This window comes from Vipera ursinii (assembly GCF_947247035.1).
Source record: "Vipera ursinii genome assembly, chromosome: 6".
In the NCBI taxonomy this organism is placed as follows: Eukaryota; Metazoa; Chordata; class Lepidosauria; order Squamata; family Viperidae; genus Vipera; species Vipera ursinii.
Genome location: NC_139515.1, coordinates 50,716,180 through 50,741,936, shown reverse-complemented (window position 1 = coordinate 50,741,936; position 25,757 = coordinate 50,716,180). Strand labels below are relative to the sequence as shown.

Below are 25,757 nucleotides of genomic sequence, written 5' to 3'. Positions count from 1 at the left end.
CTACTTGAGAAAACTGTTTGCTAGGAGAGGACAATTTGCAGGAGACAACAGGCAGTGGGTAGGAAGGACAGGCTTAGTGAGCCATCCAAAAGCATTATTATAAACAAAGATAGAATCAAAGATTACAGCATGTCACCTTCTCATTCAATTTCTTTTAATTGAAAAAACTACAATCAGATGGAAATGAACTTGCCATCTGAAGAGAGAGTTTTCCAGAGACACCAGATATATTTGGTTTCCAACCTACATCCCTATGAATATCTTCTTCCCATGTTACATCTAAAAGAAACTTGATACGCAATAGCTGCAAGCAACAACACTCAATAGCTGGTTTTCATCTTTATAAGTAGCTGAACTACATGTCTGTAAATGCCGTAAATCTACTAATGTAAGTAGAAGTTTTCCAAGCAACTAAGCCCCAAACGGATTCTATTTTCCAGAATTTTTAACACTGCTGCTAACTCTTGGTAGGTTTTAGCCATTGCCTGTTGGTCAGTTAAAGCTCTGCTAATACAAAGAAGCATTAAAATTAATTCTAAAGCACTTAAAATGTGTACAATGCAGTAGAATATCAGTAGGAACAACTCTGGATATGCTACGAACTCTTCATAGAAATTATAAGAACCACACAGGAAACTACATAGTGAGAAAATATAATTGAATTAGATTCTTTATTTTAAGGAATAATTTTAAATTTGGCAAAATTTCAAATTTCAAATCTGTTAAAAAAAGGGAGGAGCTTCATTGGAGATTTTGAAAATGATATTTTCTTATGAAAGAATTTAGTCTTAAAAACCTCTTAAGGCTACTATTTCTGAATAAGATATGAATTCCATATTTGTCACTACATATTGCTACCTGTTACAAATATTATACAGTTATGAATTATTTCTTTGTCCATCTATTAGCGCTAATTACTTCCTATCGTCTGGATAAAGTTAGAACTGTTTTCCATTTACAAAAGAAAAAAGAAAAAACAAACACCAACATCTGTTCTCAAGAGCTAAAAGATAACCATGTAAATCTGAAACCACAAGACATAACTCATGAAGACATCTCCAAAAATGATACTGAAATGAAAGATAATTGGGGAAGAGCACAGTTATGTTCCTAACAGCTCCTATTTAGTCTAGTCTCACTTTGAAAGGAGAAAATCATACTGGATTTCATTCAAAAATTTATATTAGTATTGATATGGATTCTGATTAGACAAAGGGATAAAAATAGCTTTTTTGGGCTGAAAGCATGAAATGTTTAGTTCTTCTTTGCAATTCCATTAATACATATATATTTAAAATTCCCACTATCTACGGTTTCAATCTGATATTATGCATCTATTCTATTTTTATCTACTTCCAAAATACAGTACCAGTTTAAATTACAATAGGGAAGTAATGGAATTTACACCTTACTCAAGTTACTAGAGTATTGGAATTGCTTTTAATGCTTCATAAGAAAACAGAAGATATTGACAGGTGAGCATTCTTTCTGTTGTTGGTAACAAAGCATAACTTTGATACTAGACTTATTTTTTAAAAAGAGAAGAATTTGAACACCCAAAACGTCAGTATGTCTCATTTAAGATAATGCATATGATTTTCTATTGATCCAAGTAAAATAAGTACGGCTTGCATTAATAATAACTGTAATTACCTAACAGTAGTAGGAGTAAAACAAAGTACTATAGTGTTTTATATTCTTATGAAAGTATTATTATAAAAGTATTTTGGAAAGTACTGTTCCATATAGTGTAATCCTTGCCATAATTTCTCAGAAGTAAATGCAATCTGGTTCTCAAGACTTATCAGCAATGTACCTAGGAAATAGTCTTAAACATTTAAGATAGCTCCAAACAAAGGATCTAAATTTATATTTATTAGGAATTATCTCCAAATTATTTTTTTTTAAGTAACAGGCTAATCATTCCAATAGTGTGTGATTCTGTGTGTAATTTGAAATAAAATCACAGGGTTCATGCATGCTCTCCAGTGCTCCTAATGTAATTGTTTGGGCCCTATAATCAAAATTATATTATTAGAAAAAGAATAGAATATAAATTTGTTGCAGCTGCTATTTCATTACATTCTGTAGAAATTACAATTATAAAAAATATTCATAAATAATGATTATTTAAATCATTTAAAGCAAGCATTAAATGAAAGTTACTAAAAAGCAAATGGCTGTAGGACTGTGACTTAAAAATGAGATAAGTACCTGCCTTAGGAAATTAAATATTAAGGGTTTGGTAAGGTGTACAGGAATAAGTAATTAAATTATAGTTTTCAAATTAAACAAAATTGTTGATGACTCTATTTTTTCACATGATTAAATTTATAAGGCAATATATATGCACATATAAACTTAAATATACAAAGATTTCCCCTTTTTTCTAGATACATTTAATTAGTTAACACTCACATGCTAGAGAAATGCAGAAATAAAAACTTGTTTAAGTCTATACATTTTAAATGTGCCCATATAAAGTTTTATATACCTTATAACATAACATAAGCCAAATAACATTTCAAAGAAGAACAGAATCCAAAGCAAAAACTTGACCACGCTACTAAAAACAATTGTAATATGGAAATCAATCAGACGATTTGAATTTTATCTACTATTATTGGGGGGAAAAACCTCAGCTTACTTGAAGATTCTGCAGAATGTCTGTGTGGCTGATTATTTTTTTCTCTGTTCTGAGTCAAAGTACTTCCACTGGTCAGGGAAACAAGCTCTAAATCCGTATCTTCTCTCCTTACAGGGCTTGTCTGGAATCAGTGAGAGAGAATGTACACAATCAAGAAACAAAATATGACATTTTCTGAATGCAGCTCACATTACTCTCAAATAAACAAGCCAGCTCTGTCAAACAATCTTCTTCAGAATGATCCCACAATCCTTTATTGCTGCCCATTCTGAACAAATGCACTATGTCAAAGCATTTTGGTAAATGGGAGGCGATCTTAAAATTGTGGTTTGTGATCAGAATCAGTGCAGCAACAAAAGACAACATTTTAGTACTGTAATTTTGAAGAAAATAAATCTTGCAGACAACTGATGAAACCTTAAACAGCTTAAGATCATTTACTGGGCACTCTGTAATTTAAAGTTGGAGTTGAATGCCAGAAATGTTATATCTGATTTTTGTTGTCATATGTCCACTTAATCTTATGTAAGTATCTGTTTTATCAATTCTATGGTGGTTTAAGTTATTTCAGCTTCACTATATAACTAAATTCTAACAGATTGATATAGATATAGATATAGATGATATATAGATATTTATATTATAGAATTTTTGGCGTATATGTACTTCAACTGTAAGCAAATTTATATTTCTAAGTAAAAGAAGAATTACTTTCACATAAGGATCATATCTTTTGAAGCTAAAACATGTGTATTAATTTGATTTCTACAAAAAGCCCTGTATGATTTCCAAATGTAATGTAATATTTAAAGGTAACTGTAATATTTGAAATCTTGTGTATAGGTAAAGGTAAAGGTTCCCCCGCACACGCGTGCTAGTCGTTTCCAACTCTAGGGGCCGGTGCTCATCTCTGTTTCAAAGCCAAAGAGCCAGCGCTTGTCCGAGGACGTCTCCGTGGTCATGTGGCCGGCATGACTAGACGCCAAAGGCGCACGGAACGCTGTTACCTTCCCTATAGTGGTCCCTATTTTTCTATTAGCATTTTTACGTGCTTTCGAACTGCTGGGACAAGTAACAGGCACTCATTCTGTTACGCGGCACTTGGGATTCAACCTGCCAAACTGCCGACCTTCTGATCGACAAGCTCAGTGTCCTAACCCACTGAGCCACCACGTTACTACCTGTGTTTATATATAAATATATACACATAAACTGATATAAATATCAGTTTGCATATGGATTAATATTTATGGCAAAATCAGTGCTAGTGTAAAATGTACATGGGAATGGTATTGATATATCAATATATCAATATATATATATCAATATATATATACATATCAATATATATATATCAATATATATATATGTATATGTATATGTAGATAGATAGATAGATATAGATATATAGATGTAGATATAATATTGATGTATATTTGTATCTATTTTAAGCCCTGCTGACCTAACTCTATAATGAACGTCCCCACTGCCATTTACAGCTCAAGTTACTGTAAAAAAGTAATTTGATGAAGGAGAGGGATCTTATATTAATCGCTAAGTTTGTAACTGTGACACAAAGTACCTGAATATTTCAATACTGCCAATAAGTTTCTTCAAAAAGACTAATTTTAAAAACACATTTAATCTGTTATAAAAACAGTTGAAAATAAAAAAAATGTTTATGTATTTATTTATTTATCTATCTATCCATCCATCCATCCATTCATTCATTTGAGTTCTTAACAGTTTGCAACCTCACACTTTAGGGATAATGTTTCCTAATTCTACAGACCCACTGCTTATGTTCCATAAGACAATTCTTATCATTAACAATATTTTTCTTCAAATTATTCTTTGACAGTGGAATCATCTCTTTTATTAGATCTGAAGATACATTGTTTTTGTGACTTGCTATAGAAACTGAGCGCTGCTATGTGGATACTATCCCTGTATTCTGCTGCTATTATTCTGATAACAGTTTTTAATTTATTTTTATAGTTTTCTTTGGTAACATATTGAGCTTTGAAAATCCATTATACTGTGTACATATTTTAGCTAAATAAAAAAAATGTATGTGGTGAGAGTAGTGTCTCAATGGCTTAATGAAACAATTTTAGTAAAGTGGCTTTCAGCTGTTTGGTTACCTGACCAAACCAACCTTCTGAACTGTTACCATTTAGATTGTAATCCAAAATTCATTTCCTAATCCAATGTTATGGATTAATTAGCCTCTCAGGTAGTTTTTTTTGTTTATTATGTTATTCTCTGTTGTGGAATTAAATTGGATCAAAAATAGTTACAACCGAGTATGACCAGATTACATAGTCATAAGTGCTTAACTCTGAATAATCACAATGGACCACTTGTAATTATACAACTTTGTTAAGGTCAAAGACCCAGCATTACATATCAACCAAGGTGGTAGGAATTGGAGATGGGTTTTGCTTCTTGCTGGTTCTTCAGTAAATGTTTGCAAGGGGTATATGGTTGGTTATATCTATTCTGAGGGCCAGTTTGATGTAGTGGCAAAAACCACTATGCAAGAATTCAGGAGACTATGTGTTCTAATCCTGTTTTAAGTACAGAGGACAAATAGGTGATTTTCAGCCAGTCACTTTCTGAGGAGAGAAAGGATGACCTTGACAGAGATAGGAGAGAACCATTACCAAAGCAACAAGGTGAAAAGCATGCCTTGAGCAAGCATAAAATATGTGGAGGTGGCTCAAACAGATACTTCCTAATACATACAGATATAAGAATGGGAAAAGATATAGCAGAATCAGACTTGCAAGACTGATGTCAGCCCCACTAGATATGAATGCCTAGGACCAGGGCTTTTTTTTTCCTCATAGAACGCTCAGAACGGCGTTCCAGCACCTTTTTTTTTGCAAAAAAAAAACAACAAAAAAAACCCTCCCTCTGAAAGTCTATTGCAGAGCTAGGCAATCTTGGCACTTTTTTATGACTCATGGACTTCAACTCCCAGAAATCCTGAGCCAGCCATGCTGAGGGGAAAGGGATAGGTTTCCAAGCTGAGCCATGCTGGCTCAGGAATTCTGGGAGTTGAAGTCCTTGAGTCATAAAAGAGCCTGCACTAGAGGAGGACATTAAAATTATTTACAGGGTTACTTCTTTAGGAACTAAACTTTTAGAATCTAAAACAGCTAATTCAAAAAAGCCAACAGGAAAGAACCTCACATTTTTCATCTGCTTCTGTCTTTTGGAAGGTAAAATTAGATAACAATATAATCTATTTCCTACGTTAACATTTCTACAATGAAATCAATAAAGGTAACAGGAAAGAAATGAGAAACATTTTTCTCAATGAAATATGTCTAATTTAGCTGATGCCAGAAAGAAAGTATCTTTTATACATACTCTTGAAAACTATTTTGAATCTAACCATCTATTACAACTAAACCACTTTAAATTAAACAATTCTTAAGAATGAAATATTCTTAATTTGGACTTTACTTTTACTGTTTGGACTGTTGTGTGTTTTGAAAAATAGATTATTTAGAATCTAGTTATGTTGCACTTCAGTCTTTAAATAATTAACCTAGTATATACATAACAATATATGATGTTTTCCATGGTGAGCTTAACATCAATAACAACATTTATTAAAAAGGCTAAAATAATTTCTGGTGGTATTATCTGTACATTAAAATTTTGTTTAGTCACAATCTTTCACTTTTCCCATTCTGGACATGCAGTGGTCATGTATCTTAGCAAAAGATGTTACATATATGCATAAGCGTAGTCAGTAGCATATGCCTTTTTAAAAATATCAAACATGCAAAGAAACAAAAATAAGTCCAAAATATCTGTATTACATCCAGAAATGCCAACTTTGCAACCAATATTTCTCATCCATAACTATGGCACCCTAAGGATACCTGCATACATGCAAATGCTTCTCTGGGATCAGTAATGCAGAAGGGATTGCTTTTTCCTTCTAGTAACAGATTGCTGGGAAATACCAAACATGGCCTTAAGAATTCCAATGTTTGTTACAAATTTTTCTGGATGTGGTTGGAAAGAGGCCTAGAAATGGCAGCATAAATACATCACACTTGCTGAATGTGCACACGCAACTAATTACAATCTTCAATTTTATGTGATATATCCAGGGCTTTTTTCCCCATAGAATGCTCAGAATGGCGTTCCGGCACCTTTTTTTGCACACACACACACACACACACACACACACACACACAGCTGAGGGAAACTATTCCGGAGAGCCAAATTCTCCTTGGGCAGCCAGGTTGCAGAGCAGCAGAATGCATCACAGTGACAGGCCTTCAGATGGCTCAAATCGAAGGAAATGCAATCTGTACAGGCTAATTATAAGTGGGAGGGTAAGAAGGGCCGAGTGTGAATAGGTTGCTTAGCAACCTGCTTAACAGTCTCTGTAACTTTCAGCTCCTGGTGCCTTGCCTTTTTTAAGGTGGGAAGTTGAAAAAAAGGGTAAAAAGAAGGCAATAGAGTGCTATCAAAGAAAATGTATAGATATAGCCAGCAGATGTTTAGGGAACCTTTATTTTTCATACCCTGTTCGAATTTTGTTTTAATGCCATGGTGATACACAATCAAATGTAGTCCCAAAGCATCTGTTCATTAAATACAGTATAAGAAAGCTTTGGATGATGGAATTATTTTTTATCTAAGGATAACTAATGATAACAGCTCTTAAATCTGTTATTTTGTTTTATTTTTGCACAAAGAAATGTATAATTTGCATTTGCATTCATTTACAAATAGAATATGTTGCTAAAATGTATTGGTGTTGAAATAATTAGTGCACACATATACCTAAAACCAGTTTATTGCATTTGACAATTGTACTAAAAAAAATCTCATTGTCAACCAATCTCATTTAATTTGAAATCAAGTGAAAAATTGATTTAAATTATTTTATTAAAACAAATTAATGGCAATTCTTTTATAAGAAGTTGCCTCAAACAAAATGAGTTTGACATGCCTGCTCTAGATAGTTGAATGCTCCAAAATAAATTCTAGACCAGGCCTGTACATGCAGCCTACCAAGCACCCTTGGACAGAGCACAGAGTTGTTTTTTTAAAAAAGTAATAAAATCACCACCACTGCCCTGAAAGTCATGTTGCTTAGTGCTTCCATGGCTTACCATGACCACGAACTCCAACACTGTAGATGCTCCTCTAGTCACCAAATCATTGATTAGCCCACCAGCATTCCTTTGCAGACCACAAAGATTTTTAATTTATCAGTGTGGGCCTTTCCCTTCTACAAGTTGCACAGACCTCTTCTAGATTTTCCTCTTGCCTTTCCGAGTTAACTCCTTGGTCTGTCATTGAGCAAGAATTGACTTTGTAGGGAAGCATATTATCATTTGATGTATATTTAACATATGTTCTATCTTTATTTACTGATTGTATAATATTTGTTTGCAATCCACATGGCAAGGTTTGGGGCAACTTACAATATTTTTAAAATCATAAGATAAAAGCAGGGCTTTTTTTCTCATAGAACGCTCAGAATGGCGTTCCGGCACCCTTTTTTGCACACACACAAAAAAAGCATTTGCACAAGCTATGCTACTCCCTCTATTGGCTTTCAAAAGCCTATTGGCTTTCGAAAGCCAATAGGAATTGCTGCTGAGCGTGCCAAAAGACCTGGCCAGCAAACATTGCACAGGCAAGTTGTCTGCAGAGAAGGCAAGTTGGCAGGAACTTTGCATCCCTCCTTGCTGCCCAACTACACCATCTCAACTAGGTAAGTAAGAGAGGACAAGGAGTGGGAGGTGGGTTCTGAGGAGTCCATGTGCATTCCTTCCTTGTGCTCACCCATGTCAGCCAGGCTGGTGGCCTACCTGGTGCTGGACCTGTGCCATTGTCGCCTTGCCCTGCGTGCCTAAGTGGCTGCCCTGCATAGCCTGGCCTGCACCACCTCTGCCACCTGCCCCGCGTAACCCCAACATATAGAGCAGGCCCCCCTGCTCCCACAGCACCAGCCATGCCGGCTGTGGCCCCGGCGGGCAGCCTGCCACCAACACCCCTTGCACCCATGACTGCAGCAGCACCGCCCCCCCACCCCTCGCCTCCTGAGAGTTCCGGCACCTTGTTTTTTAGAAAAAAAGCACTGCCTAGGACTGAGGTTCCTAAGATAAGCTCAGACTGCCAATACATTTGCAGAGAACTCTTTGGCTGGCCTCCAAGTTTCTCTCTCTCTCTCTCTCTCTCTCTCTGTGTGTGTGTGTGTGTGTGTGTGTGTATTTTTTAAAAATATATAAAGTAAAAGGAGTGGGAAGCTGACATACTTTAAAACAAAGACCCACCTTACCTTGATTCCAGGCTGAAGAGTAGAAGAACAAAGTAAGCAAGGAAATAAAATATTTTTGCACCTTTTACCCTTGAAATTGAAAAAAAACAACCACCCTTGATCTCCAACCTGTGCAACAAAATGGAGGATGCTGGGTCTTTGCAAGCTTTAGCTATCCTTCTGACTCCCTGTAGAACCCAGCTAGGCTAGAGACAATAGACTGCCTTCTACAGGCAGTCAGGCAGACAGCTAAAACTTGCAAAGTCCTCCATTTGGTTTCACAACTTTTAAGATATGATTTTTTTTCTTTAAGGGAAAAAGCTGTAGAAAGATTTTAATTCCTTGCTGCTTTCTTCCTCTACTCTTCAGCCTGGAGGTTTTTAAAAGGGATACAGATTGGAGACCAAAGAGAAAGTTTAGTTTTAGCACCTAATTGGGAGGTGGGTGGAAAGCTTGTCCTGAAGTAGCATTTTATGCAAGTGTGCAGGGAAACAAAGTTTTTTTTTGAGGAAAAAAAGGTTGATCAATTCCAACTTCTTGCACACACAAAAAAAAATCTTGCAAAGTTGGAATTGTTTTTTTTTAAAAATCCCATTTATATCCCGCCCTTCTCCGAAGACTCAGGGCGGCTTACAACCTAAAGCACAAATCAATGTGCTTAGCAATGGCCTTCATTCTATGTATATGCCTGCTTTATTAGGGCTTTCGCCCCCCCCAAGCGGCATTATTACAAAGTCAGCTTATTGCCCCCAACAATCTGGGTCCTCATTTTACCTACCTCGGAAGGATGGAAGGCTGAGTCAACCTTGATTGATTGACCATTTTTTCTCCCCCCAAAATTCTTTTGTTTCCTTGCACACAGCAGCACCGAATTGTGAAGGAGAAACGGCATGGGGCTGGGAGTAAGGTAAGCAAAGAAATGCAATTCCTGGGGGGAATGAGGGCATCTTGGGTGGTGGTGTTCCAAGCTATCTGGCTCCATGGGGAAGGGACAGCTGGAATGGGTGCTGATGGCAGGATGCCTGCCCGTTTCACCACTCTCCCTCCCTGAGTCTCTGGCGCTCCACCTGCCACTTTGGTGCTGTGTAGGCAGAGCTGCGAAGTCTGACTTGGAAGTGACAGAGAAGAGAATGGGCAGGTGATGGGGGAACCTGCCCAATTTGTTCCGCAGCCACTTTCGGCCGAGCTGCATTGCACTCACCAATGGCGTGGCTATGAAGCCTGGTGGATTCCCCTCCCATCTGACCCATGTGAGGCCGTAGCCAGGCCTATAGTATGTTAACTTTAACTCCCACTGCCTCCCAACCTAATGGGAGATGGGAAGCCCTGGGGAAAAAAACAGAAAAACTTGTGTGGGGAAAAATGTTTTTTCCCATTTGTTTCCAAAGCAGTTTTTTCCCAGGACTTTCCATCTCTCTTTAGGGTTGGGGGGCAGTGGGGATTAGAGTTAATGTATGGTAGACCTGGCAGCGGCATTGGGCATGACATGCGAGGTGGCAAACGGCCACATCATACCAAAACAGGCCATTTGCTGCCTCCTGCCCAATGCCGCTGCCATGTGGCTGCAGTGGGAGTTAGAGTTAACGTACAGTAGGCCTGGCAGTGGCATTGGGTGTGACACACAAGGCGGCAAATGGCCGTGGCCAGCAGCAAATGGTCATGTCGCACCGAAACTGGCTGTTTGCCGCCTCCTGCCCAATGTCACTGCCATGAGGCCATGGAACAAACCGGGTGGTGGTAAGGAATATAATGGCACATGGGTCAGAAGGGGGAAGGATCTACCCGGCCTCATGGTAGTGGCATTTGGCATGATGTGTGAGGCAGCAAATGGCTGCAGCCAGTGGCAAGTGGCCACATTGCACTGAAACCAGCCATTTGTCGCCTTGTCTGTTGTGTCCAATGCCACTGCCATGAGACTGCAGAACAAGCCGGGCAGAAGTAAGGAACCAGTATATTGATACCATGGGTCAGATCCCCCCTCCTCCATCGGCATCACCTCATTACAGAGGCACTGGCAGATCCCCCACCTTACCTTGTGTCTATGGTGAAACCAGACAGAATTGGTGGCAGGCCGTCCCTGCAGGCCCTTAAGTAGGGCTTACTTGCAGGGGGAGGGCTTATATTAGGCCCACCCCTCAAAACTCAGCTGGGGCTTACTTTCGTGGGTGGGTTTACTTTCGTGGAAACACAGTAGTTGCAATCAGGATTTAAAATGTAAAAGGGGGAGCAACGTGATGTATTTGCTCTACAGAGGCTCCTTTATTGCTGTGCTGTCTGAAACAAATCTTTCCTTTCCCCCCCACTCAGTTTCATGTTCTTATTTTGCACTTCTTGGGGATTTTTACAATGTTCTATCCTAGGACTCCATAGATAATAAAATATGAAAATTAAATTGTGCAAATAGGTCGAAAATGTATGTATTTTTTTATCAAGTGTCTCCTTTCAGAAGCCAGTAAATTGATTTTTTTTCCAAAAGAGTTTTCAGAAGTAGAAGCATAAACAAACTGGAAAAAATATAAGCTACTGCTTATGCATTTTGTTGCTGACAGATTCATAAATGCTCTCTCATTTTTTATTACCCTAGAACAGGGGTCGGCAACCTCGGCTCTTTTATGACTCGTGGACTTCAACTCCCAGAATTCCTGAGCCAGCTATGCTGGCTCAGGAATTCTGGGAGTTGAAGTCCACGAGTCATAAAAGAGCCGAGGTTGCCGACCCCTGCCCTAGAAGCTTGAAAGCTATGATAGGACATTTCAGTATGTCTTCCGGAAATCAGAAGCTAAATTTTATATGGAATTAAAATTTAATAAATGGTGACAAAGTGACTAGAGCCTTAAACATTGTAAAACAATGTAAAACTACAGAAATTAGAAGAATTTAATACATATTTCAGTATTGTTACAATATAGTCCTACACATCTTCGTTTAGAAGTATTTATTATTACTAGTGCTGATAAGCATACACAGGATTACAGCCTCAATCATTTATTGCAAATTATTATCATTTTATCATGGAAAAAGTATCTTACCACAAGCTGAACTCTTCCTCCCTTGAGAACTTCTGGATCTATCTCAGGTAAGAAATGCTTGCTATATAGTGATTAGAAAATAGGTACAACATTTATCCAAAGTGGGATATACTTGTCTTCCTAGTTAAACCACAGTTTTATTTGAGCACATACAAAAACATAGTTGTACAATTCTTGGTTCCTGACTTAAGAGTGCATTTGTTTATTAGTTAACAAATTCAATAATAATCAGTAGAATTTACATCTAGAAAAAGATTTAGAATTAGACAGTAAAACTCCTTACATTGGTTATCAAAGGTTAACATATAACTAACAATTTTGGCTCCTGTTTTAAACACATATTTTTAACCATTTAACCAGAACAAATACGTAATTTGATACTACTAGTTAAGCATTAAGAAAATTCTCAAAACGTAAGTTGAGTAACTACAAATTTATCAAATTTACTACTTAATTGAAATGTACCTCTGCTGCAATAATCTTGGATTTTGTCAGATATTTTTAACAGCTGTTTGAACACAATCTTTTCTATAAGGTGCTTTACCATCATACCCAGAATAATGGAATCCATTATAACGTTTACATTATCCTAACCATTATAACATCTATATTATCTTAATACATCCTATAGTCATTTAAGTGCAATATAGGTCTACAGAAATAACTCATTACAATTTAGAAACCATTCAAATTGCATAAGGCAGACATGTTAAACTAGCGACATCATGTGACGTCACGCAACATATCGGAGTTTTTCCCCCATTGCCGGTAATGGGGTGGGTGCAGTTTCCTGGTGATGCATCTGGCCCACGGGGCAGCAGTTTGACACCCCTGGCATAAGGGAATAACATTTTTTAAAAATATTTTCTAGATGTTTTTAAAAGATTAAAAACAAAACAGTATACAAACAAGTATTCAAATGCAATTTTATGCAATGATAATTTAATTCAAATTTAATTCTTGGAATTAAATTTTAATTCTTTTTCAAGAATTAAATGCAAAGATGAAAAAATATAAAGTTTTAATTTAGTGTTTTTTCCTCATCTAAAATACACATTCAGAACATTTGATTTGAAAAATAGTACATAACCATAATTATTTTTCAAAATTAAATGCTTCATTAACTGATATTTTTAATTTTTATTATTTAAAATATAGTTGAAAAGGTTATAAGTTGATTTTTACAGAACACAGCAAAAATATCTATGCCTCATTTTAAGACATACATATAAGATACGATACTTCAGGCTGAGACATATTTGCTTAAAGTATTTTCCCCCTGATTTAAAATAACTACAGTTCAACAGTTAGAAAAAAAGGAATAGAAATCAAAAGAAAAAGTGTTTCCTCAGCTATAGAAACATGAATACTTATAGGATTTTTAAAGAATAAAAATATTTCTGTTTTTAACCTAATTACTTTTCTTTATATTTCTCACAAATTTAGTCCTTCACTTTGCTGTTGACTCTCCTGCTTAGTCCATGTTTAGTTCAAAAACGTCACCTGCCATATTTTAGCATATTGCGGCCTTCTTTATTGTATCTGGCTGGCTGTTAAATTACAATTATTTAAATTCATTCCATAATTTTAAAACTATAGGAAAATAGTTTTGTCCTGTAGTGTTCATAAAAATGTTCAGAAAAATATGTTCATGGTTATATTGAAGAGATACTCCATGCTGGTGTGTCATAGCAATAGCTTAAAAACTGGCAGAATGAGCTGAGATTTTTATTAAATTAATTCTTAACAGGAGCACATTTCAAACTTAGCAATAGTACCCTGGGGGGGGGGGAAGTGTATTCTTTTAAAATAATTAAGATGGGTTTTGTGTTACATGCAATATTAGAAAAATCCAAATATTTAACTTAAAAGCAATGATCTCACCATTTTTCAGTTCTGGGACTAGCTCCTTCATAATCCCAAACCTGTGTATAAAGCCATTGGCGTGTACGTTCTTTACTTCTTTGCATCCTCTCTGTTGCAAAATCTAAATGAGAAAATTCTTCTCCTTTACCTGTAGAAGGGAGATATATTAGGTATCCAGGCCATACAGAGCTTGATAGATAAGAAACAACACCTTGAATTGCATTTGGAAGCCAAGTAGCAGCCAAAGCAGAATGGCACTCTGAGCGGCATTCATTACTTACTGGTTGCGCTGCTGCATTTTGAACAGGCTGTAGCTTCAAGAGCAGCCTCAAGTAGAGCACATTGCAATAGATCTTTTTATAAATATATTAATCTTAACTCAGTATATTCAATATATTGGCAGGATCTGTTTCAAACACGATAATGAATATTTTCTAATATTGATAAACACAACTAAGATTATTTTTTTTTTAATTTTAATTCCATTTATATCCCGCCCTTCTCCGAAGACTCAGGGCGGCTTACAAACTTAGCAGTAGCCTTCATTCTATGTATATGCCTGCTTATTAGGGCTTTCACACACACACACCCAAGCGGCATTATTACAAAGTCAGCTTAATTGCCCCCAACAATCTGGGTCCTCATTTTACCTACCTCGGAAGGATGGAAGGCTGAGTCAACCTTGAGCCTGGTGGGATGTGAACCTGCACTAATTGCAGGCAGCTGGTGTTACTTAAGGAGGCATTAGCCCACTGCTCCACCAAGGCTGAATATTTCAGTATAACAATGTTCCCTGAAACTGAACTAGTTAAAATCCAAATAGGTTTTTGTACAAAGGAGAGGCACAGGGAAGGACTGAATAAAAATGTGCATATATGGTAACCACATACATAATAAAATTTAAAGAGCTATTTAATTTTCTGATTTATAGGAATAATTTACTACCCACACAAACATCAATGCTACTGCTGCCAAGATAAGATTAATAAAGAAAGTAGTTATTCAGTTCCTACAACATGGATGAATTTCACAGCCTTGTACAACTGTGCCAACGTCTAGATCTATATTTAATTTAACAGCAGCAACAACAAAAAACTCAGCTGCCTTGAGGTTGCATTAAAAAAGAAGATAGGTATCAGAATAATTTTATTTGTGGTCTGAAAGCAAAGCATAGTAATTGAGATTTTTTACTTATAAAAGTAAGTGGTTTATTCTTTGTCCATAGTGATTGCAGATTTTGAAAACAAAGTTTACATTAAGGAAAGAGTTTATATATCTAAAAAATTAAATAAGAAAATCACATCTATCCAATATCGTTTTTATTATACCATTACATTATAAAATAATGATTTAAAGTCAATACTGTAAACTGGGAAATGAGTACACTTAGAATAAAGCTATTACACATCTATGTATAACATATACACAGTATAAACAAGATATGTGCATTACAGATATCAAATGATTCAGGCAAACAAATTTGCACCAGTACATGTTTTTGCACTTTCAGCAATAATTACTATGCCTGAAAGAACAAAAAAGTATTATAGTAGGAGGACTCATAATATCTTTTGTTGGATCCTAATTTTGGTTATTTCTTTTGAAATTTCTGAGATGTGGGATCTTATTACAACTGAAAATAGCCTTTTGCCTATAGTATTGTCAACAATGTATATAATCTATCCCAAGGGATCAGAAAAACTTTGACATGTGTAAGAAACTGCATAGAAAGGTAAGTCTGATTACAACTGAATGGCTTTGTTAAACAGCATATGTGTCAGACTGATATGGTCCAGTTCAATTGCATATTCCTGGCCTCATTATGTTTTAGCAAGTTGGGAATAAATAACAGAGGTATGAATTCATATTTTGCTGAATCTCTTCCTTGATTCTTGCAGATGTAAGTGTATATACTCTCTAATCTGATTTATAGGTATGTATAAATACCTATATATACCTACTTCAAATTTGACGGAGAGATATATGAACAACTGAAGGGATTGCCTGTGGGATCTTCTATATCTGGCCTGGTCATAGAAGTCATCATGCAGAAAATTGAAGAAGTTGTACTTCCACAAATAAACCCCAAGTTATGGGTTCATGATAATCAACGGCAACCAGTTGACCAAACCTACCAAAGAATCAACAATGTCTCCACAGACATCCAATTTACAGTAGAAACAGAATAACAACGAACTGCCATTCCTGGATGTCCTTGTAATCAGAACCACCAATGGCCAACTTCTAGCATCTGTATACAAGAAGGCAACACATACAGATCAAATCCTCAACTTCCACAGCAACCACCGCAAATGCCACAAACAAAGCTGCAGAATCCCATTGCAACACCACGGAAGCCAGATCAGCAGAAGAAAAACACTTATACAAAGTCTTTGAGAGAAATGGAACCCATGAAACTTCATCCGGAGATCCCTAAACACAAACAATACAAACACCCAAAGCAACACAACTACAACAGGAACAACAACCACCAGACAATTCCCTACGTACAGAATGTTTCAGAGATGACAGCAAGACTACTACACCAACATGACCTTGCAGTAGCCGACAAAGCAACCTCAACTCTCAGACACACCCTGTCAAAATCTAAGGACCAGACAGAAACAAACCAACGATCAGGTGTCATATACCACAACTGTGAAAAGAACTATGTGGGCCAAACAGGAAGAAAGCTATCTACCAGACTGCATGAGTACTCCCTGGCTATCAAAAGACATGACCCACTATCCCTCATATCATCAACAAAGACTCAGAAGGAAACAAGTTTGATCTAACTGGGACCACAGTTGTAACCCAAGCGAAATCCAGGAGAAAAAAAGAATTGCTCAAAGCCTGGTTCTCCACCAGTAAGTTAATAAACAGACACATTGACATCATCCCAATCTACCAACCACTGAGAACCAAAGAACTACTTTAACCGCAATTCCAAAGGCAGCATTTACAATGAACAAACCGACACCACCACACATAAAAATCACCCCACAAGAAGCCAGACCACATCTCAACAACAACAGCCATCCATCCAAACAACCCGAAACCAGACCATGACTCAGAGGCAACCAAATGAACAAACACCATTTGCATCACACAGAGGATACTTAAACACAAGGACTATGGGCCAGCAACAGCAAACAGCCAATCAAACAGCCCCAAACCAGACCATAACTCAGTAACATCCAGATAAATAACACCCACACCAATTTACATCACACAAAAAGATATTTAAAGGCCAGTGCTCTGAGAGATGAGCACAATTCAAAGTGCACTGAAGATGCCCTCCCCCCCTGAATGGAGACAAAACACTTGCAGCCAAATCATCAAGCTCAGAGATCAAATCAACAGCCCAGGTATGCATTTATTTAGATATATATCTAGATTTTAAAACCATGCATTGAAATCCTACTAAATACCAGATAAGAACTGAACTTCTTCATTTCTAATATATCTAATATATTTCTTATGGTACAGTAATCCAGAATAGGCATGAAGCCTTTTTTTTCAATGAGAAAACTAAGCCAAGAAAGGTATAGAAGCACCATAGGAGACCAACACTAATTTCTAAAATAGATTTTAAAAACTGGGAATACAGTATACGTCTGAACCAGCCCAAGTATCACATATGCCATTTGTGTAATAACTAGAAGTAGAAAAGACAACTTTGTTTCTTTGTTATTTCCTAGATGTTTCAGTTTTGGAAAATTTTTCAATATGCTTATATATTGACAAAAGCATAGCAGTAACACTTGTTAACTAGGGATCATATTTTTTTTGTATTCACTTTTCCCTGAATGTTTCTTTTTTAAAGCTGAGGGATAGAAAGTGGGAGATTAAAATTTTATTTTATCATTCTGAAACCTATTTTTAGACCTAAAACAATGAATAACCTAAATGTTGGAGAAAAACCAAAAGGACTTTAGAAACTGCAATAAAAGTACTTTAAAGCATCCAGATTATCAATTCCTGAGAAAAGAATCCTATTGGGAGATTTGAATGTCAGCGAGACTTTGTACCTCTAAGGCCTACTTACAATAAGAGCTACTAAAATGATCTAATCTCTGTTCTGGAAGAATGAAAAGGAAAAAAATACTGTATATAGACAATAATGATGGAAAATGAGAAAAAATTATTTGGGCTTCAGAGTCAAGGAATATATAAATAGCAAGGTAATTAAGACATTTTAATTCATTGAGAGAGTAGTGGTTAAGGAAGAGGCTAGGAACTGGTCAGAAAGACAGCTGGGTGACCTTGGACAGGCACTTTCTCTCAGCCCCAGGAAGGAGGCAATGGCAAACCACTTCTGAAAAATCTTGCTAAGAAAACTTGCAAGGACTTCTCCAGTCTCTGTGAACTGGACACAAATGAACAGAAGGAAAAAAAAATCATTGCTTAGCTCTCCAAACTTTAAATTTTACTGTTGAATTTTAATCTTTCACTGATAACTAGATTGAAGAAGTTATTTGATTTGTCTGTTGTTAAGAAATGGACTATGGTGTAATGTATTGGGCCTATTTTACTTGAACTGTACTGTGTCTTGATTGCTGTTGAGATTGCTTAAGCAGGGAGTTGAGTAATCTCAACTGGCTCCTCAGACAAGCAGTCTCCAGGACCACCATTGGTTGGCTCTAGGGTGTCAATAGGCTCCTTCAAACCTATTGGCCGCTGCCTAGTGGCCAGCAGTATAAATAGCTGCATAGAAGCCTTGGTTAACAGTTCAGTGTCTGCATTCAATAAAGCATGTTCCTGCCTGAACTCTCTCACCTCGTCTCCTGCTTGCTGCAAAGAACCCAGTACACAACGTATGGGGTAAAGTGTTTTATATTTGTTAGTTGAAAGGAGGTGAAGAGATCATGGAAATTTGTTTGTTTATTTCCTGCCTTTATTATTTTTACAAATAATTCAAGGTGGTGAACAAATCTAACACTCCTTCCTATTTTCCCCACAACAACTCTGTGAGATGGGTTGGACTAAGAGGGAAGCAGCCATTTGGTTGGCAGGATTTTAACTCACAATCTCCTGGTTTTTAGCTTGGTGCCTTAACTACCAGATCAAAGTGGCTCTATATTATTACTATATTATATTAATATATTATCTATATTATTTTATTATCTATATTATACCTGCCATGTTGAGGTGGGAAGTTGTTTTTTTAGTGGAGAGAAGTGGGAATATGTATGTACATATGTATCTATTATTTTTTCTTCCCGCTCTCTCTTTTATCTCTTGTAGTTTGTACTGCTGTCATTGTTCCATTCAAAATATTTAACAAAAATATTTTTTTTTCAAAAATGAAGAGTTGAGTTATCTGCTAAGTTGGTGTTATATTTTTGTTACATGTAGGATTTCACCATGTTTTTTTTTTAAAAAATAACTCACAACAAAAACAGAAATTTAGACTAAACCAGGAGAAGCAAACTATCTGTTTACATGTGAAGGGGTGGGTTATTAAAGGTTTTCCTATCTGAAATTAGGGGGAAGAGGGGATGTTAGGCATATGGTGTTAGCCTACAATGTTGGGTTGAAAATATATTAACCATAATGTTAATGTTATGACTTTAAGAAGTTAATTGGCCAATGGGTGTGTAAGTGTTCCCATGGCCATAAGAGGAAGCTAGGAACGCAGCTTCTCTCTCTCTCTCTGAATTCACTGCTCTCTACTATTACTGTTTTTGCTCTGTTACCTGAACTGTGTATTGACCTCTGGACTGGTAAGAAGACTTTGCATTTTGGATTGCTACTTGGACTGTTCATTTTTGACTGTGCATTTTTGTTTTTACACCACCTCGTAGTAAAATACTTTTTGCTTTTACAACTCAGTGTACTCTTGTGTTTACTGTGTGACTTTTGCTGCTCTCAGTACCCTTCCTTGTCTGTGCAACTCTTTGGTAGCACAAGGAGACCCTGCACAACAAATTCCTTAACAGGGGAGATAAATTTTCTTCATAATAATGATTCTATCCTTTGGGAATTTCTTAGCTCTGAACATTCATGTGGTGTCCTCCCTTTATCATTTACGAAGCTGAAGCTCTTTCATAGGATTTTTCATTTATAGACTGTTACTGTTAATAGGCACAAAGAGGTTTTTTAAGTTTTTATTTACTTTTCTTTATAAATTGGTTTTATTGTTTGAATAAAACAATGAAAGGTTGTAAATAGCTAGTCGTTTTAGCATTCCCAGACTATAGCAGTGGAAGAATAAATCTTTCTTATATCTGTTTTTCATACACAGAAAACCCCCCACCCCAAGAAAGTGAATTATATACTACATAACTGTATGATATTTTCCTATTTATAAGATGCATGTCTTTAAAACAATAACAACAATCCAAAACAAGATTTCAAAAAGTGCACAAAATGTACAGAGCACTTTGACAGCTGAAGTAAATTTCAGCATAGCTTGGCCTACTAGAAAACTCTGACAAAAATCTACGAAGGCAGACCTGGCTAAGAGTCAGGAGTCATGCTTATTATACAGAAATCCCAGGAGTTCCTTTCAATCAGAGGTCACAATCGAGGCAACAGAAGCAGTGTCACAATATCAGAGAAAGGGCCAATTCAGGCCTGCTCCCTAACAGTCAGTAGGTCAGAGCTTGCGGCAAATCATTGTATTACAAGGGAATATTCCATGTACACTTTTAGAGCTGTCATCTGAACAAACAGCACCAGGTCATCTATAGGTTAAATCAGATTTTTTTTTGCTAACATTCACTTTATTACTTATTTAATTATATAGTTTTCTTTTTTATAAGATACATTCTTATTAACATACTTTGCTTTAGTTTTTACCTAATAGTGGTACAGAATAATTTTGTAATAAAATTAATTTTATTCATTTCAGTAAAACCTTTGAATTATGATGGTGTTTTATCATCCCACACTACTCTAATGCATTACATGAATAAAAATGAATAGCTACTGGCCCTTGCATTATAAAAAGAAAAAGACAGTTAATATTGTTGATATCTCCTTTATTAGGTGAGAGTTTTATTGACAGTTTGCTGTATTCACTAAGTTCTACCCACAGGTAAAAGAAAAAGTCTACATCAAAATTACATTTCTAGAAATAGGTACCCCAACAATACTGTCCCAAAACTATTGGATGGATTAACTCTCCTCATGCAAAATGAATCATACAGATTCAAAGCTACAGATGGTTAATTCATTATATGCTGGCAATATGCACTAGTTCTTGGAGAATGAGAACATTCAGTACTAGCGTTCCTTCCCTTCTCCTGCCTTTGAACAACCTGTCAAAGGCTGACTTTAATAGGTGATTTTGTGGAGCTAAGTTAAAATCCTTAACCAAAATACATTTTTCTGGGGGGAAAAAACAAGGCACAGACTATAGAGTTTCAAACTGAATAACTGCACTTTACAAAAGCAATTTGTTGGGAAATAGCACTATTAGCCTAGACACAGAATATTTAGAAGCCAAGGAATGGTAATAAACTGGGAAAAGACACTAGGATGTGAGCAGAGCTTTGGGAAAGCAAATGCAAGTAACTCCCTAGAAAGAAGCTGTGTTCATGGAATAATTTACCTCTTTGTTTAAAATCTCATTGTCTTTGTAGTTCTGTCCCTTTACCTCATAATTACATCTTGGTGGGTTTACTGATTTTTCTAGGCACATGAAGTGAAATATTTGTTTGCTGTTTCCAATTACATGTATATTATAATTTACATATGTCTATAGTTCTACCCTATTTATGACTGTCTTTGCCTCTATGGCTATTAGTAAACTAATGTATATTCTGATGTGATGTATTCTGGCCTCCGGTTCAAATGTACCCCTAAATATTGTACTAGAATAGTCCCCTGGTTTTGAGCCATGTATATACAAATACAATTATGTATAAGTAGTTGTCAAAAATTGCTGACATACCATCTGACTTATTTCTTTGGCATGCATAGCTATATTCATAGTGCACATTTAACTGTATTCAAATGTGAAGAAACAAAAGAGGAGAATGTACAGTATATATAAAACACATTCTCTAATCCTTATTAGAGAATAAAAGTATATTTTTATATAATTCTATTAGAAATGATTTCTGAATCATTTGTAATGGTATCATTTCTTAGAAATATTTCTTAAACCATAGTAGCAAAATGGAGGGTAGAAACTGCAGGAAATGGAGTAATAATACAATGTCAAAAAGATTTCAGCAGCAAAAAACCTCTGTTGAGGGGAAACAACTAAAGAATATGTTAACTAGTTAACATATATATGCCTCCATATTCATAAAATAATTTATCTACTGCCCATTTGTCAGTATATACTTATTAAGGAATTACACGATAAAAATATCTAATTTTTGTACCACTTGTAATTTACACAATTTAGTACAAATACAAAATAACATTCACATCAAAAATTTCATATGTAAAAAAGTAGTAATGGACTCTTTAACCAAGCTTTGTGATTATGGTACAAATAATACATAGGTTTTACAGGGTAATATTAGCTAATCTAATTTTTAAATGCAGAGAATGATATACAACAGGGGTGTCAAACTGCTGGCCTGTGGGCCAGATGTGTCATGGCGAAACAGCGCCCACCCCATTGCTGGCAATGGAAAAAAATCATGATACATCGTGACATGTCACATGGTGTTGCGAGTTTGACACCCCTGGTATACAATTCCCTGATAAGAATACTCAGGGCAAACAAAATCCTACTTATTTAGCTAGCAACTAAATAACTGGGTAATTAGAATGACAACATTTAAATCATTCACATTCTTAATCCCAGTTTAGAATGAGCCCCTTCATTTTCCATTTACATTTGAAGAAACATGTCCTTCAATGAAAATGTAAGCTTTTCTTCCAAAGCATATAAGTGATTGTTTTGTATTGCTTCTGTATTGTGACAGAAGAATGGCAGAAGATTTTAAAGCTTTCCTGCAAGGTGATTGGTAACCAGACATATACTATTTCCTTTTAAAAGCCATATTTAAATGGCAATGGATTTCATTTCTACACCTAAAATAACATAACATAGATAAACACAAAATAACCATGTTGGGAATAAAAACTGAGGCAATTAATGAACTAATAAAAATAAAGTATAGCATTTTATTTGTTGTTTAGAAGAGTTTTTATAATGTATAAGCATTATTTTATTTATTATTTCTTTAAACATTCTTATTCATTAACTTGTCCCTTTCCTTCTCCTGTTGGCTAAATCTATTTGAATTTTTAGTTGTTACTAAAATTATCTGTCTTTTGCACTCTTAAGACCTGGGTCACAACCTTACTTAGAGGGAGGAAATAGTCATCAGGTCACTGACTGGTCAAATGAAAAGGATTTGAAATGCTTCAGCACTCAGGATTTATTCTTCCAAAACTCTGCCTTATGCTATAAAATATGTCAACATTCTTTTTTCTCTTCTATTTATTTATGTGGGCTATGGAAAATTTAGCAAAGTTTCAGCGATGAAGACATACAATTAAAACCTTAAATAATTGATATATTGCCACATTTATGTGATCTGATAAAGACTAAAAATTTTAGACGCAAGAAAAAAAATCATAAATTAATATGAATTCAATAGGCATTTGTTCTTTAAAAATGTCTAATAGTGAATCCAAAAAGTCATCATAGATCTTATAGAGTCCCATTGGATTCAATATAAACATGTTCAGTTTATGAAAATATGCTAGATAATAGACAAAGATAACTGTTTAGGCTAAGGTTTAGAGGAATGTATAAATATTATGAGCACAGAATATTGAACAGTCAGTTGTCCAAACTTAAACCAATCTGTTCTGAATGTACTTCTATTTTGTAACCAGCTAAAAAAAATAATAAGCAATAAAGAATAATAAAAGAAAATGGCACACATTCTTCTCAGCTGTCATTGGCTGGTCAGCTGAAGGTACAGGAGTGAGGGAGTGATTTAGGCTCATGTTTATGTATTGAGAACTATATTGGTTTGCTCTTTCATTGAAAGACACAAGTTGAAAATCATAGTCAACAATGAAGATTGAGATTGATTGCTGAGTCAAGTGTTAATCTACCCAGGCAGCCTTCCTCTCATTCCCTACAGTTAATAATACTGTGTGCTTTTAATTGCTTAGTTAAGCACTTAAGACTGGTTAAAAATATAGCAGAGTGATGGAGACAAAGATATTTTCTTACCTGACATTGCTAATCTATATCTCCTTCTTTCCTCCGAAAAGGTTCCCCTCATTCCATTTTCTTGTTTATTTAAGGATAATTTACTTGCTGGGAACATGCATTTAGTGTGCACGAATGGAGGCTGATTCATAATTAGCCACCCACTAATAATCCAACCAGAAATCCACAGCTAATGTAGATGTTGCTGGATCTAGTTACTGCCATGTTTGGGTGAAATGAGATGCATGGGTCTGAAGCCACATGGTGCTGAAATATAAGTGACTTCAGAAATCTTATCAGCTGGACATAAGAAAAAGCATGCTGCCTGCCAGATAAATAATTATATTGTAGTTTTTAAATTATTTATGATATGAAAATTAAAGATTAATAGACTTAAACCTAATGTTGTGTAAAAATTGTATTCTATGTGTGTTGTCCTTCTTTGTTCAGAGAAACTGTCAAATGTAAATGTCTGTACTATCTGTCATAGATAGTTCCATTGAAAGATTGAACTAGTGAGTTTGTCAAATACCAAAATTATATTGCTGTATTTGTTGAGCTTTGCAAGTAGTTTGCCTTTTTTAAAAAAATTGGATTGGGCTCAGATAACAGCTGGGAATTGGCAAAGTTGGTTCAATATGAGAAACAATGAAGAGCTTTAAGGATGCTTCAGCATACAGTCACACATTAAGCCATTTGAATTTCTAGTCATTCAAGAGCATTGCCACCTAAGATCATTGCAGTAGTCCAGCTCTGAAAGTTACCTAAACTATATCTCTCTTCTCTCAAGCAGACTACATTATCAATTGAAACTGACTGCATCAGCACTATATCTAGAAAGATCTGGATAATGTGTATCTGTTTCTTAAGTGAGAGTGGAACATGATCCAAAGGATATGTATCTGAACCCTGAAGTTCAACTTCTGGTATAAACACAAACTTTTCTTGCCTGAATTCAGATTTACCTTACTCTTCCATACCAATCCCTTACAACCAAAAGACAAGAGGAGCGGGGGCGTATTTGGAGATGTCATCTCTGAGCTTGCAGAAAGGAAAGTTACAGCAGAATTTTGATGACACTAGCAACAAATGTTCCTTTGTATTAATCCTTATGTTATTATGGCAGCATAAGAATCCTTCCAACATTCAATACTTTGTTGAATAGCTATTTGCTATTTTATATCTCTACATAGAAGAATGACTTGTTCAAAATCAAGAGATTCTACAAATGGAATTTATTTATTTATTGCATTTATATACCGCCCTTTCCCTGAGGAATGAGAAAAGAATTAAGATATAGCATTTCATATAGCAGATAATAAAAAAACATATTAGAAAGTTAATTAAAATAGCTTTTACTATGCAGTCTTATTTGATCACTTCTAATGTTTCATATTATATTGGTTTTTTATCATAATAAAGGTTGACTGATTGATTGACTGAATGTTTCATGAAAATGCTTGTTATTTTAATTTGATGCTATCATTTTACATTATTTCATTCTTCACCGTTATTTCTATTTCTTTCTTTCTCTTTCAATTTCTACTTGTTATTCATAGGGACATTAGAAATTGAGATACAGGATTTACCTTAATAGCAACCACCCCTCCCTTTTTAAACAATGAGAAAGCAGACAATTTCAACGATGTAACTTAAACTTCAACAAACGCATGTAAGGTCTCTACTGTCTTACAACTTTTCAGAGCAGTTCTATTGTGAACTGGGTTTGCACTTTGCCAGCAAAGCAGCTCTGACCCATGGAGAGCACTCCTTCAG

The 25,757-nt window shown here is 35.6% G+C and overlaps 1 protein-coding gene across 1 annotated transcript in view; it reads right to left on the bottom strand.

Annotated features, from left to right (window-relative positions):
- LRRIQ1 (leucine rich repeats and IQ motif containing 1) overlaps window positions 1-25,757 on the bottom strand; it is a gene marked incomplete at its 5' end in the record, with an annotated part of 112,919 nt that overhangs the window by 1,761 nt on the left and 85,401 nt on the right. Inside the window, 3 exons of the mRNA XM_083365242.1 lie at window positions 2,648-2,768; window positions 11,978-12,038; window positions 13,862-13,991. Of these exons, the coding sequence (XP_083221368.1) occupies window positions 2,648-2,768; window positions 11,978-12,038; window positions 13,862-13,991 (312 nt within the window). The remainder of the gene's footprint in view (window positions 1-2,647; window positions 2,769-11,977; window positions 12,039-13,861; window positions 13,992-25,757) is intronic.